Source organism: Phocoena sinus, chromosome 7 (genome assembly GCF_008692025.1).
Source record: "Phocoena sinus isolate mPhoSin1 chromosome 7, mPhoSin1.pri, whole genome shotgun sequence".
In the NCBI taxonomy this organism is placed as follows: Eukaryota; Metazoa; Chordata; class Mammalia; order Artiodactyla; family Phocoenidae; genus Phocoena; species Phocoena sinus.
Window position 1 is genome coordinate 13,853,894 of NC_045769.1, and position 16,318 is coordinate 13,870,211.

The 16,318-nt window shown below is 37.0% G+C and overlaps 1 protein-coding gene across 3 annotated transcripts in view; it reads left to right on the forward strand.

The window, feature by feature from the left end:
• Positions 1–16,318, forward strand: part of CUL3 (cullin 3) — a 97,823-nt gene that overhangs the window by 34,440 nt on the left and 47,065 nt on the right. For all 3 annotated transcript variants that reach the window (XM_032637232.1, XM_032637234.1, XM_032637235.1), the window contains one exon: positions 8,563–8,676. In XM_032637232.1, coding sequence (XP_032493123.1) covers positions 8,563–8,676 — 114 coding nt within the window. The remainder of the gene's footprint in view (positions 1–8,562; positions 8,677–16,318) is intronic.

A 16,318-nucleotide genomic window follows, 5' to 3' on the forward strand; every position in this document is an offset into this window, starting at 1 on the left:
TAACTTCAGATGTGGTGGAAGTTGCAGAAGAGCTAAAATTAGAAGTGGAACCTGAAAAGTGGTTTCTTAAGATGGAATGTACTCCTGGTAAAGATGCTGTGAAGGTTGTTAATGTGACAAGAAAGGATTTAGACTATTACATAAACTTAGTTGATAAAGTAGTAGCAGGGTTTGAAAGGACTGACTCCACTTTTTTTTTTTTTTTTTTTTTTTTTTTTGGCGGTACGTGGGCCTCTCACTGTTGTGGCCTCTCCCACTGCGGAGCACAGGCTCTGGACGCACAGGCTCAGCGGCCATGGCTCACGGGCCCAGCCGCTCCGCGGCATGTGGGATCTTCCCGGACCGGGGCACGAACCCGTATGCCCTGCATCGGCAGGCGGACTCTCAACCACTGCGCCACCAGGGAAGCCCCTGACTCCACTTTTGAAAGAAGTTCTACTGTTGGTAAAATGCTGTGAAACAGCATTGCATGCTACAGAGAAATCATTCTTGAAACAAGGAAGAGTCGATTGATGCAGCAACTTCATTGTCATCTTATTTGAAGAAATTGCCACGGCCGCCCCCGCCAGCCTTCAGCAAAACCACCACCCTGATCAGTCAGCAGCTGTCAATACCAAGGCGAGATCTTCCACCAGCAAAAGATTATGACTCCCTGAAGGCTCAGGCGATGGTTAGCATTTCTTAGCAACAAAGTGTTTTTAAATTAAGACATGCACATTACTTATTTAGACATTTATTTAGTCTATTGCATACTTAATAGACTAGTGTATAATGTAAACATAACTTTATATGCACTAGGAAACCAAAAAATTCATGTGACTTGCTTTATTGTGATATTCACGTTATTGCAGTGGTTTGGAACCAAACCCACAACATCTTCGAGGTGTGCCTGTATTTTTAAAATAGTGGAAAACCCCACTTTTAAAATCACACAAAACCAATATAAATCATATTTAATCAGGGGAAACAGTGCCCACCCTGGAGTGGTACTGAGACATCTTAGTGGAGCATTGTATGAGTGCCATTGATCTAATCAACCCCAGCCATATTACAGGGAAAAGGAGCTGCAGACTGTATAGGTCAAAGTCAAAAGTCCTAATTAGTAACTGCCCTTGGTAACTGTCTGCAAATACTAATTTTTTTTTAACATCTTTATTGGAGTATAATTGCTTTACAATGGTGTGTTAGTTTCTGCTTTATAACAAAGTGAAGTCAGCTATACATATTCGTATATCCCCATATCTCCTCCCTCTTGTGTCTCCCTCCCACCCTCTCTATCCCACCCCTCTAGGTGGTCACAAAGCACCGAGCTGGTCTCCCTGTGCTATGCGGCTGCTTCCTACTAGCTATCTATTTTACATTTGGTAGTGTGTATATGTCCATGCCACTCTCTTACTTCGTCCCAGCTTACCCTTGCCCCTCCCGTGTCCTCAAGTCCATTTGCAAATAGTAATTTGATTGTTTTAGCTCCTGAGTGAACATTACAATACTACAGATTTCTAAGCGGTTGCACCTATTAACATTATATCAGTAGTATCTCTGTGATACTTTGAAATGTTCTTTTTTTTAGCATGTGTGCTAGATTATGCACCATTTTATGTTTTTAATACATGGTATATATATTTCAGTGCAAAATAATGCTAAATACAAATATCTGTATTTACAGAGATTTATCTGTGTTGGAATGAAGTATTGTCCTGAGTTTTAAGACTTTCTAAGAAGGAAGTCCTTTTCAGTAGTCCATATCATCATTAATTATATGGCTCAGTTCTGGTTTCAGTAAACTTTAGAATTAAAATCTTTATAATTAGTTTTAGCTGATAAATTTCTTTGTGTTACCTAGATATTAGGATTGGCTTGCTGGGACTTTGCCCCAGGCATTTAAATTTAGGTGAAAAAATTTTAATTAATAATTAAAAATAAATGTGTGTATGTTAGAGGGTGGGGGGATACTGTGTAGATTATTAATATCCTTCAACTCTCCATCCAGCCAAGAGCTGCTGCCCCAAGGTCAGCCTCCTTGTCAATCCTTGTAGCTCCCAGTCATGCTCATGCCTGCTGGCCTTCCTGTCATCCCCTTTTCCATCCTTCTCCCCCTCCCTTTGCCAGTAATTTGATTGATTTGAGGATGTATTTCTTGCAACTTGGATGTTAATTTATCAGTGAACAGGTGTTATTATTGATACAACATTGAAAAATAAAAGTGGGTTTTTTTTTTTGATTTAGTAATCTCCTTTAATCTTTGCTAAGTGTGTAATAAAAAGGACAGGGAAAGCTCTATTCACAGAAATGGAGGATGTAGTATGTCAATTTGAACTATAGCAGAGGCCTTTGTAACGTTGGTATACTCAAAATAATTAACAATTCTTCATTGTTTGGCATTCAAGTTGCTTTTATGAATAAAGATTGTGACATCATAGCTTACATTTATAATATGATAATAAAACAGGACCCAATTTTGAGAATCATAATTACTGCAAGTTTTAAAAAGTCAATATACAATAAAATTAGCCTTTTATTTTCATGTACAGTTCTGTGAATTTTAGCCCATTTATAGATTTATGTAACTGCTATCACAGTCAATATAGAACATCCTTCACCCCAGAAAATTTGTTTTCCCTTTATAGTGACATCCTTCTCCCACCCCTAATACCTGGCAATCACTGATCTCTTCTGTCACTATAGTTTTGTTTTCTCAAGAATGTCCTATAAGTGGAATCATACAGTTTGTAGCCTTTGAGACTAACTTCTTTCATTCACATAATTATTTTGCAATTGAGCCAATCTGTTGTATATATCAATAGTTTGTTCCTTGTTATTGCTGAGTGATATTCTGCTATATAAATGTATCAGTTTGCTTATCCATTTACCTGTTTACTTGTTGCAAGACATTTGGGTTGTGTACAGTTTCTTCTGATTGTGAATAGAGTTAACTATGAATATTTGTGTACAGCTTTTTGTGTGAATATAAGTTTTCATTTCTCTAGGACAAATTCCTAGGAGTGGGATTGCTGGGTCACGTGTAAGTGTATGTTTTACTTCATAACATACTACCAAACTGTTTTCTGGTAGGGCTGTACCATTTTGCATTCCCACCAGCAATGTATGAGAGTTCTAGCTGCTCAGAATCTTTGTCAGCACTTGGTATTGTCAGTATATTTTATTTTAGCCATTCTAATGGGTGTGTGTAGTGGTGTCTCATCACGGTTTTAATTTGCATTTCCTTAATGGCTGATGTTGGTGAACATCTTTTCATGTGTAGAATTGTCTGTTCGAGTCTTTTGCCCATTTTAAAATTCTGTTGTTTGCTTTCTTTACTGAGTTGTGAGAGGTTTTTGTTTGTTTGTTTGTTTTTATTCTGGGTACAAGTCATTTAATATTTTCTCCCAGTCTTTAGTTTGTCTTTTTATTGTTTTAACAGTACCTGCAGAACAAAAGCTTTTAATTTTGATGGAGTCCAGCTTATCATTTTTTTCTTTTGTAGCTCATGCTTTTGGTGTTAGGTTGGAAATTGCTTAAATCTCAGATGACATTGTATTTTTCTTACATTTCATTCTGCTATACCCTTTTTCTTTATTACAGTGCTTTGGAAATGAAATGATATAGCTAGAAACTTTTCTCCTAAAGTAAAGTTTAATGTTGAATGTTAATGGATGGCTTAAAAATATCAGGACTCAGAACCACATCAGTATGATTATTATTATAACTATATAAAAACATATTCATAGAGGAAATTCTGCAAAGGGAAGGAACAGAAATGGCTGGTGTGGCTCTTTTAAGTCAGTGGTTTCCTAATCCTGGCTATTGTATCAGAATCATTGGGGTAGCTTTAAAAAGAAAGATACCCAGATTCTCTTTCTTTTGATCAGTGTTTTTTAGATCAGTAAATTGGTGGGCCCCCCCAATTTTTTTTAATAGACTTTATTTTTAGAGCAGTTTTTGATTCACAGCAAAATTGAGCAGAAGGTACAGAGACTTCCTATATGCCCCCTGACACATGTACAGCCTCCCCTACTATAAGCATCCCATACCAGTGTGGCACATTTGTTAGAATAATGAACCTACACTGACATACCATTATCACCCAAAGTCCATAGTTTACATTAGAGGGTCATTCTTTCTTTCTTTTTTTTTTTTTTTTTTGCGTGGTACGCGGGCCTCTCGTTGTGACCTCTCCCATTGCGGAGCACAGGCTCCGGACGCGCAGGCTCAGTGGCCACGGCTCACAGGCCCAGCCGCTCCGCGGGATGTGGGATCTTCCCGGACCAGGGCACGAACCCATGTCCCCTGCATTGGCAGGCGGACTCTCAACCACTGCGCCACCAGGGAAGCCCTAGAGGGTCATTCTTGGTGGTGTTTATCCTATGCATTTTGACAAATGTGTAATGAAATACTATTATAGTACCATACAGAATATTTTCACTGCCGTAAAAATCCTGCGCTCTGCCTGTTCATTTCTGTTCCACCCTAATCCCTAGCACCCACTGATCTTTTTTACAGTTTCTTTAGTTTTTCCTTTTCAAGAATGTCATATGGTTGGAATCATATGGTACGTAGCCTTTTCAGATTGTCTTCTTTCACTTCGTAATATGTACTTAAGGTTCCTGTGTGTCTTTTCATGGCTTGATAGCTTATTTCTTTCTAGTGCTGAATGATACTCCATTGTCTGGATGTACCACAGTTTATTTATTCAGCTACTGAGGGACATCTTGGTTGCTTCTAAGTTTTGGCAGTTATGAATAAAGCTGCTGTAAACATCAGTGTGGGGGGTTTTATGTGGACATAAGTTGTCAGCTCCTTTGGTATTTATTCCAGGGTGCATAATTTTCTGTATCATATAGTAAGAGTATGTCCGGTTTTGTAAGAAGCTGCCAAACTCTCTTCCAAAGTGACAGTTACCATTTTGCATTCCTACCAACACTGATTGAGAGTGCCTCTCGCTCTGCATCCTCACCAGATTTGGTGATGTTGTTTTGGGTTTTGGCCATTCTAATAGAAGTGTAGTGGTATCCCATTGTTATTTTAATTTGCAGTTCCTTACTGGTCAGATGTTGAACATCATTTTATATGCTTATTTGCCATCTGGATATCATTTTGGTGAGGTGGCCGGGTCTTTTGCCAGTTTTTAAAATTGGGTTGTTTGTTTTCTTATTGTCGAGTTTTATGAATTCTTTGTGTATTTTGGATAACAGTCCTTTTTCAGATGTGTGTGTCTTTTGTTAATATTTTCTCCCATTCTGTGTCTTCTCATTCTCTTGATTGAAATCTATTAGTCTCCATGGGATTCTATTTCTTTGCCAAGTTTGTGATCTACTGTTTTAAATTACTGTGTCTTGCTTTATCCTTTGCAAGGCTAGATGTCTTGCATAGCCATCAGTTTTCAGCTACTCGTTTATCCTCTTTGTCACAGCTGGTCCATCCTGCTCTCAACTTCCATGGTTCTTCATCGTTTCACTCTTCAAATTCCAGTTCTTTATCTGGGTAATCTTCATGTAGATTTTCTCAAGTAATGATGCTGGTCATACTTGATCTGCAGGTCCATTTGGTTCTGGTACCACCTCTACATCTGGGTTGCCTTTGCTGGTGCAAAGATTAATCATGTTACAACACACAGTTCCCACTTTCTATTTCAAGTTTTCTGTATTGTTATGTTAATAATTTGTAAAATAAAGGTTAAATCTTTTTTTCACTTTATGTGTATTTTGCTTTATATGCCAACTTAATCTTCTTTTGAAAAGCCTGTTTTGATCTTCATAAAGATTGAATTTTCACCTCATTCCTACCATTTTGTTGTATATGTTTGAACAAATATGCATTCACTTTTCATGTATCAGAGTATGAAGATATTTTTCTGGGGCAGTTTTAGAGGAATAGTTTTTTGCTCATAAAGTGATCTGAATAAGAGATAGTTGCAGCAAGTGTGCCTAAGGGTATTTATCTTTCATCTTTTAGTCCTGTCCGTGTGTGTAATCTTTCAAAAATAAATATAACAAAATTAACAGTTTATAGCAGCTTATTTTCTGCTAAGTAAAATTCACTGTTACTGATTTGTCAGCATAATTTTTTGAAGTATAATGCAAATAAAGCAGTTTTATCATTTATGACACATTGTGCTAGTTGATCGCATTTTAATTTTGTTGAAAGGCAGGTATCTTATACTTGTTGCTGTGTTTTAGTGTATAAATCATTGATTTTAGAAAATATGCCTTATTTTATAACTTTTAAAATTTAATTGGTAAATTTTTCATTTATCCAACAAATATACCAAGCATATTCTTGCATTCCAAAATCAGGGTGACTTTAATACAGTTAACGTATAACTTGATTTTATAACAAAGAGGGTATGTAGAAGTTCACTTAAGTCCTTACAAATAATTAATTCCTAGATATTATGGTGTTTGGAATATATAATTTAATTTTTGTTATGTAGTACAGTTTCTCTAGTAGTGTCATGATTTTGATTTAATTGCTACTCAAAGTTTAGTGGTTCAGTGAAAGAATATGAAGGTTGAAGAATTTTGTAAATAGGTACATTTTCAACTTGCTGTGTTTTTGTTTTTAGCGTTAGCTACCTTTGGAACTTGCATATGATGAGTGGTAGACTTAATTAGTTGAAATAATTGGTATATTACCACTTTGCATGAAAGTGTTTGTTTAACACAGTACTGTCAACTAACTGACATGGATGTTTATCACTTTTGATGTAGTCAGCATATTTATGGAGTAATCTCTGGGTGATATATTTGAAGTCAAGGAGCTGAGTCTGTGAACAAAAGATTATGTAATAAAATTCTGAATTATGTGGTATAGGCTAGTGGTTTTCATACCGTATGCTTAGTAGAATAGATTTATTGTCCCATCACTAAAATCTCTCACTGACTTCTTTTCCTCTATAAATAAGAAAATACATAGTTTTCACAACTTCAGCTTACTCTCCCGTGGGTTGAGAGTAATGTGTTTTGTGTATTTTTTTTTTTAATCTTTGGCACTTCGAACCACTTTATTCTAGTTCTAATACACAGTGACATTTTATTTACATGTATGTATAATTTGGGTTTACAGGTGTCTATATATCTCAACACACATATTAAATAATTTGTTTCTCAGAGAACATCATGACTTCAGATTCTCCCCAACCTGAAAAAGTTGAACCACTACTGCAGATTTTCTATGGTAAAGAATGTTTAGAGATAGAAGATGTCTCTTTAAGCTGGAGTTATTGAGAGTTGAGCTAGACCATGGAGGATTGATTGGATTTGAATAACTGCATAGGTTGGCAGTATAGTCCCAAAGTGTTGTAGGAACTTGGAGGACAGACACACTACTTTTTCATGACAAAGCTAGAACCAGAGTCTAGGTTCTATTTCCTGGTCAAATAATCTTTCAGTTGGACTGATAGCGTAGCAGGAAGAAGTAGTGGTCAGTAACCTCATATTGGAGAAGGTGTCAGTATGCTTGTGGACTGTGAAATTCCTGAATTCTTATCAGGATTGCATTAGGAAGGCATTTCAGACTGAAAGGAACTTTATGTGCAAAGGCAGATATCCTGAAAGAGCTTACCTTGTTGGACGTGGATCATGGTATTGGAGTGTGGGGATGAAATAAAGGGTCTTTTATATGCCAGGCACTGTTCTAGATGTGGAAGGTACACATGGAAAAGACAAGACTCCCTGCTACTGTGGAGCTTACATTTTAGTAGGAGAAATAATAAACAAATATGTAATATACTAGTAATTAGTGATGAGTACTTGAGGAAAAATAAAGTGTAGGGTAAAGGAATAGAGATAGATGTTATTGAAATAGGATGTCAGGGAAGACCTTTTTGTGGAGGTGAAACTTGTGCAGAAAAAAAGGCAGAGAGTGAGGTATGTGAACCAGCACAGAGGAGATGGCAGAGCACATTTGCTGTATGCAGCTCCATGGTAGCTGTAGTGCATTAAGTTAATGGTTTATGCTCACTGAGTGTTTACTGAGTGCCAGACACTGTTCTACCTGTATTACTAGTGGTAATTCAGTCCTTAAAACCATCCTATAAAATGGATACTATTTCAGATTTGAGGAAACTGAAGCACAGGGATTAAATACTTTACCCAAGGTTGCACAGCTAGTCGGCGAGCTGGGATTCAAGCCCAGGTAGTTTGACTGCAAAATCAGTGTTTTCGACCATTCTTCAAAGATGGGGGAGGGGAAGCGTAGTAGGAAATTTAATTGGAGCAATAGCCTGGGGCCAGTTCTGTGGGGCCTTTGTGGTTCCTTTATCAAGTATTTAGGATTTTATGCTGACAGTGAGGTTAAGTCATTGGTGGGTTGAGAAATGCCCAAGAGGTTGCTTTATGAATCTGGAGGTCAAGAGAAGGGTCTGGACTATACAAAACACATTTGTTAGTGATCTGTATATAGGTTGTATTATAGCTTAAAATATTTCTACTGGTCTGTAACATGTTTCTTTGTTCTAAAATGAAGATTCCACTTCATTGTTTTGTTGAACAGATATGTGCATGTATACATATGAGTGCGCGCGTGCTTGTGTATAAAGAAACTAATGAAGTTTTCTGTTAATAGGTGCGAGAAGATGTACTTAATTCATTGAATAACAACTTTCTTCAAACACTAAATCAAGCTTGGAACGATCATCAGACAGCTATGGTGATGATTAGAGACATACTAATGTATATGGTAAGTAGAGCTTTGTTGTTTTTCCTTTAAGTTAAGCATTTCAAAACACTGTCTTTTTTCTGTCACATTTATTTGGATGGTACAACTCAGTGTGGAAAGCTTTTTTCTTTTCTTTTTTTTTTTTAAATACTATTTCCTTCATAAGGGCCAACCTTAGCTTATATGAGTAAAATCTTAGTTGCTCCTAAACTTAATGATTAGAATGGAAAACTGAAAGGGAAAGATTTAATATTTTTCTAAATATCTAGCACTTATGCTTCAATATGTGAAATACTGAAAAGTCTGTCTCTTCTTGAGTAAGGGTGATTGAGTGACAACATGAGAGATGAAATATTCATTCTCTTGCAAGTTTTTAAACCCTAATGTCCTTATATTCTCAGTTACAGGGGATGTCATATTAATACAAATATTTTTGTAATAGCTGCCATCTACCACTCCTAATAATAAATCTCTCCCAGTCTTACAAGGACTGTAAGTCCTTGCAGTGTATATATAAATTCTTCAGATATGTATTGCCTTTTTCACCTAGTATTACTGTTTTATTATCATTCAAGAAAAATATCTTGTTCATTAAAACAATTTGGAAAACATGGACCTGAGGTAGGCTGTTTAATAGCTTTCAAGGAGATTAAACGCTCAGGTTTTTTTAACTTTAGAATGATTATTAAGATTCATCAAGCTTAATTATTGTGTCTGCAAAATCATCAAGCCCAGTAACTTACTTCAGATTTTACTCTCTGCTTTTCGAATTTTTATTTTCAGTTTCTTTAGTTTTGATTATTAGTGTAATGGTGAGAGCATGTCCTGGTTTCTTTTACTTGGTAGAATAAAGCAGTGTTTGGAAAGAATTTCCAAGGAGAGCAAACAGCTGTAAAGTTTTTGTTCCGCTGAGTGAAGTCAGTCAGGCCTATTAGCCCAGGTTTTATAGGACTTAGTGGCAAGAGGGTCAAGGAGAAGCTACTTCATTTTTCAGGGTTTTGATAAAACGTTTAACAAGTTATTTAGCCTTTCTGAACCTCATTTTCCTCTTCAGGGTATAGATTCATTTTATGTTGACATTTTGAGGTAAATGTGATAGCATGTGAAAACATATAATGTCTGGGATTTAAATGTGAAATAAGTTAACTTACTGCTGTCCTCTTTAAGTTTTGGATTTGGTGAGTCTTTAAATTCCAACACAAACACTGAGATAGAAAATTACTTGTGATTTCATGGTCCATCACTCTGTTGATAAAAGGAGTATTTTAAAATTATATACTTTTTATACCATGCTATTTTTTAAATTTCTGTTTTATTTCAGCACACACACATACCACTTTTTTTGTTGGTTGGGGGCCAAAATGAAATCTCAGACCTTGAATCCTGGCTGTTATGTGACCATAGTCAAGGAACTGATTATCATTCCTCAGCTTCCTCATTTATAAAATGAAAATAATATTGTGCTAATTGGGTAGAGTGGCCATGAGGCTTAAAGGAACCTTTCATATGAAGCACCTGTATGGCCTGGACTGTAGTAATGTGCTCAGTAAAAATTAACTAGTATTAATATTTCCCATCATCTTTTCATCAAACCCAGCTGGTAGTACCACAACCCTAGATAAAACCCAGCAACTTGCCTTTCCTGGGCTTCTGCTGGTAGAAACCCCACTTGGGGAACCTCACACAGGGTAGCTCAGTGCCACTATTTGTGGCATTTTCACAAACCTCTAGTCAGCCCTCCACACTGTTCAGTAGTCTCACTCTTTCTCTATTCAGCTCATTCCACCACTTTGAAAGAGTTATTTCTCTCCAAACCTCCAGCTATCCTGCTGGTCCCCTTACTCTTAATAAACAGTCTTGCCCTCTGCCTCTCAGAGAGAAGGAGAAAGCATCAGGTGGAAGCTGGGTTCATCTCTTGCCTCTGAATCTACAGGTTTCCCTATATTTTCTTCCCTTTTGTGTTTCTCTTTTTCCCTCCCATTTTAATGGAGGGCAGTGTTTCCTCTCCTATCAAATGCCATTTCTTCACTTGTGTTAAGAATCTCATTTCTTTCTGCTTTGTCAAAAAACAATTATTTTCAGGTTCTGCCTTTTTACTGGTCTTACTCATCAGCATTAGACACATTCAGGTCACTGGCATCCTCAAAATAAAATCCCACTACATTTTCGGTTGGACCCCTGCACTGCTTCCCAGGGTCTCTCATTGCCATGCACAGCTAAATGTCTCATAGGAAATGTTGACACTTGCTATCTCTTTTTTCTCATCTTTTATTCATTTTGAATATGTTTTAGTCACGCTTCTATCTCAACTCTTCTATTCATTCTCGCTCTTACTAGGATCACCGCGCCTGCGCGTCTCTGACAGCACAGCTCACTGCTAATCCTCATGCTCCTTGACTTTTCCAGCAGCATTGGCACAGTTGACTACCTTTTCGTCTTCTAACACGTTGGGTTCTTAATTTCTGTGACCAAACACTCCCTTGGTGTGCCTCCTGCCTTTCTGTTTCTTCTCAGTCACTCTTCCTTCTCCTCTGCCCTTTAAAAGGGTGGCATTCTTGGGGCTTAGTCCTAGGCTTCCTTCTCCTGGTACCTGTTATTTGCTTACCTTAGCTCTCTATTGTGCCTCTGTTCAGGTGATTCCCCCATTATGTCTCCAGCCTCATTCTCTGAACTTCAGACTCGTAAATTCATTTATCTAGTTGGTGGCTCCCTTCATTGTCTGAGAGGTACTTCAAACTTCGCGTTTCCAAATGAGCTCATAATCGGTGTCATTCCATCTGATCGTGACAGAAAACTGGGAATTATTCTTGTTAGTTTCTTCTCCCTCTCTCCCTACATCATGTATTTCTAGAACCTGAAATTTCTCTGTTTTCATATCTAGTACCTAAGACCAAAGCACCTTCATTTCTTAGTAACTAGTCATATAGCATTCACTGTGCTCCTTTCTATTCTCTTTTTCATATTGCTCTAGAATTATTACTGTAAAGCACATGATTATGTTACTGCCCTGCTGAAGTCCTTCTCTCTCATCTCGGGATTTTCACACGTCTTCTGTCTGGATATGTTTCCAGAATGTTTCCTCCCTTTATGTGATTTTTTTTCCTCCTTCAAGTCTTAGCTTAAATTTCTGGTAAGCTTTCCCTGACTCATGCTGTGTACTGCACACTGGCACCAGCTGCTCTCACTGTATTCGGTACTCCTTTTGTAGCATTTATCATTATTAACAACTGTTTAGTGCCTCGTTTCCTCACTAGACTGAACTTTATTGGGGGGGATGTCTGTGTCACCACTGTGTCTCCAACACCTAGCACAACTCCCTGCACAAACAAGGCACTCACATACATCTTTGAATTAATATACACATTTTTAAAAATATATCATGCTTTTTTTCAAAATGCTTATTAAAATATGCAATTATAGATGCAGAAAGAAATTTAAGTGTTGATAAGGTTCTATAAGGTTCATGTTCTATAAGGTAGACTTCTTTCATCCTTCATTCTCTTTATTTTTCCTTTTTATGTGTAGTATTCTGGGCTTAGTTAAATAAGTGCTTTTAAAAATTAAGGTAAAATTTATATACATTGAAACGTGCAAAACTGAAGTATATAAAGTTATTTTTGACACATGTATGCTCCTTTGTAACCAGTACTTCAGTGAAGATAAATAAATGATCTTTTCCAAAGATCAAAAAAATTTTTCTGTTGACATCTATGTTATTTTCTGTGAAGATTTTTACCCTCAATCAGACTTATCAGATCACTTTACCTGCTAGATAAGACATACACCTGAGTTGTGCAGGTTTCTAGACAGATTTCTCCTTACTATGAATTCCGGCTCTAACTGTTGGGACTTTAGATCTCAGGCTCAGAGGGAGGAGAGAAGATGCTACACTGTCTTCCCACCTCCCTCCTACTCAGCTAGCTGACTTTTTCTCTGACAAGGAGGTGTCTGTATCTAAAATGCCCTGCGTGAGCCTCAGTGTATATAGATAGCATGGGACACAGTGACTCTTGAAAGTGGAAATGGAATCAGTCACAGGTTACGTGGAGGCAGCCGTTGGTCACAATTTGTCCCCACTCACTTTGTTGTTGGCAGGTTCAGCGTTCCAGAAAGAAAAGTGTACATGTCTCTAGATGGAACATGTGATCTATACCCCTTTCTAACATTTGAGACTTGCATTATGTATTTTGCCCCTGAAGGCGCTGGAGTTTGTAATCTCTGCTTTGTTTCTTATTTTTAATTCATTCTCTTCTTTAAGAAAAGTTAACATGTTAAACTTATAAGATTGGTTTGAGCCTACTTAGTATAAGTTTCCTTTTCAATTTTTTAATTGTTTAAAAGATAAATGATTGGGGAAAGATCTGATTATTTTATGGAGAAAATGTGTTATAGGTTATATAATCGCTTTAATTATCAAAATAATCCACAGGTATATTTATATTCAGTTCATTTCCCTCCCCCGCTTAAACTATAAAATGAATACAATATCAAGGGAGAGTTAAATTTATGGATGGTATTCTGTAGGTTACTTTTGAGCAATTAGAATTAATGTCAAAAGATATAGGAAAGCATTTACTATTGTGATATGTAGGCTAATAGAAGGTTAATAGAGGAATTTTCTGCATAAAACTCTGGTTATTTTCAAAGATATTTTCATGTTTTTACTTGAATTTATCTATATTCCCAGTCATTTTCACAAATAACAAAGGTATAGTACTATTGCAGGTTATCCTTAAAGACTAGAGGCTATAAATTCAAAGTCCTGGGGTGGAGAGTTGACCCAGGAAAGAAGGGTCACTGCTTCTTTGAGCTATATGGGAAGTCATCAAGGATGGTGGGTGAAGAGGTGAAGTGGAATGTAGCAACAACTTTGTGAAGAGGAAAGAAGCTGAGGAACTCTTCTGATGCTCTTGGTCTCCTTAATAAAGTAGAAGGTGGGACCATCAGTTACGGGTGACAGAAGCATGTCAGGTGTTGAGGAGTGTGGTAGACTGAGTAATGGACCCCCAGATATGCCCATGACTAACCTCTGGAACCTAGGGATTGTTACCTTATATGGCAGAAGGAACTTTGCAGGTGTGATTAGGTTGAGGATCATGAGATGTTTTCCTAGGTTATCCTGGTGGGCCCAGTAGAAGTGCAGGGTCTTTATAAGAGGGTTGCAGGAGGGTCAGAGTGAGAGAAGTCAGTATGATGACAGAGACAGAGATTGGAGTGATAATGCTTTGAAGATGGAAAAGGGGCTATAGCCAGGGAATAACAGGTGGCTACTGGAAGCTGAAAAAGACAAGGAAGTGGATTTCCCCCTCAGAGCCTCCAGAAAGAACCAGCCCTGTCGACATCTTGATTTATCCTAGTGAAACTGTTTTCAGTCTTCTCAACTGTAGAACTGTTAGAGAATAAGTAAGGTACTAAAGTTGTGGTAATTTCTTCAGCAGTGATAGGAAACTAACGCATGGAGGAAGTTTGGAATATCCCCTGTGCTGGGGTCAACTATCTATAAATAACTAAGTGGATCATCTGTAATTGTGAGGAGATAATTTAGGGTAAGCTGGCACAAATTTTGTATAGTGGAGGCAGTCAGCAGCATTTATACTTTTTTCGGAGGTACTTAAGCAGTCTCAGAGAAGAATATTCAAAAACTAAGGAAAACCTACTGATACAATTTGGCTTATACGGTATGGGGAAGAATTCTAAGATAGTAGCATTGTTAAAATTGTTGATCGTGGGTCTGTGCTGTTTAATAAGCAGGCAAGTGAATCACAAGGTCCCAGGAAACAGAAGTATTAGGTGTAAGGGATCAGTAGACCTGGAGCTCCAGTTAGAATGCGGAGCAGTTGAAGTGTAACCGAGGAGAGGCGGGAGGAAAGAGGGTCTGTAATACCAGGGACACCTGATGTTTTCTATGAAGAGTCTCAAGATTTGTCCATATCAATATGTGGGTGAAGGGAATCCTGATAAGATGGGAGATGAAAATTTAGGCATCTGTAAGGAGTGCGTCAGATTGGTCGTTATTATGAAAGTTGCAGTTACCAAAGGTGATTGATGGCAAGGAGTAGAGTTGAGAGAAATAATGTAAGCTGTTGGTTGAAGCTACCAAGGATTTGTATGTCCTTGGAGATCAGAAGACAGGATGAGAACATGGAGATGACAGAATTTGTGAGTCTGTTTTTTCTCTCGTAGATTTTGATACTTTTAGTTCCCAAAAAATACGTCTTTACTGTATTCTAGATTGCACATTGAGAAAAGTTTGAAAATAGCTGTATTCTGGAAGAACATAGGTAGGTTGCTTAAGAGTCTTCTTGGTACTTTCTCTGTTTTCAAAATAACATCTTAGAAGAAAATAGGATCAAGTGGCTTTGGGACTGTTAAGCTTCACGCTTGTTCAATATATTTACTTACTGCTTTTGCAAGAAAGGTCTGTGCAAGACAGGTTCCCCATTTGTGCTCTAGTGTTTGCGTTTGTGACTGACAGTATAATACCTTGGCATCTTTTTATGGTTAGGTCAGAAGCCAGGTACTAGGCCTTTATGTAAAATAAAACTAGGGCAACATCGTAAATACTGTAAAGGTTAAGAGTATTGTGCTTGATAATTAGGATTTCTTCCTTGCCGTCCATTTTAGCTCCTCTTTCAAACAAATTAATAGAGCCATAAACACCTTGATTACTATGCCCTGTGAACTGTTCTTGTGTGTGTGCAGTGATTATGTAGCAATCTGTGACTGAGTTTAGGGAGGCAAATATTAATTCAGCCAGAGGTAGACCCTGTGGTGGTGCAGTCATATCTTGCTGTAGGAAAGGAAATGAAACTTTTGTCCATAAAGGGGCTGCTCCCCATATATATACACGTGTGTGTGTGTATGATAATTTTATGTAATATCATATATACATATGATAAGTTATTTACACAGAGTTGAGCTAACATTCATTCACCTTTGTGCTTAGGTGGATACATTCATTCATTCAGCAGGTATACAATGACTGTGTATTATGTATCAGACACTATATTCTAAACAACTGGGTTCCTTTTTCCAGTTTCTTCTATCACTGGGCAGTTTTATGATGTGGACATCCCATTTGGGCAGATAATCTTGGTTTCCCAAGCCTAATTTAAGAACAGTGATTTTATCAATGATCCAGGTATAAGCTATCAAACATATTAGAAATCTTTAGTATTGTTTCTTTTCTCATTTTTTATTTTGAATTTGATAATAAAATTCTCATTGAAGAAGTGACTTTCTAAGGCTTTAGATACCTAATTGTCATCAGAAGTTATTTAAAACCATCATGATTAGAACACTTAGAAACTCAACACAAATACTAGATAGTGTAGCAATTATTCTAACCACTTAATAGGATATTAGCCTTAAATTAATTTGAAAGTCCTCTTCTAATTTTTTTAGAAACACTTTTCTTGATATATAACATAAATTAAACTACACCATTTTTTTTGCCCATTTTTTTAAAAAATGTGGGTTTTCTGGGGTTTGTTTTTTTAGTAATTTGTGAGAGTTCTTTATATGTTCTGGATAAATGTTCTTTGTCAAATAATATATGTATTGTGAGGTAGTGTCTTCCATTCTGGGCTTGCCTTTTCTCTTAGTGGTATATTTGAAGAGAAGTTTTTAATTTCAGTTTTTCAATCTGCAATTGTTGGATAAA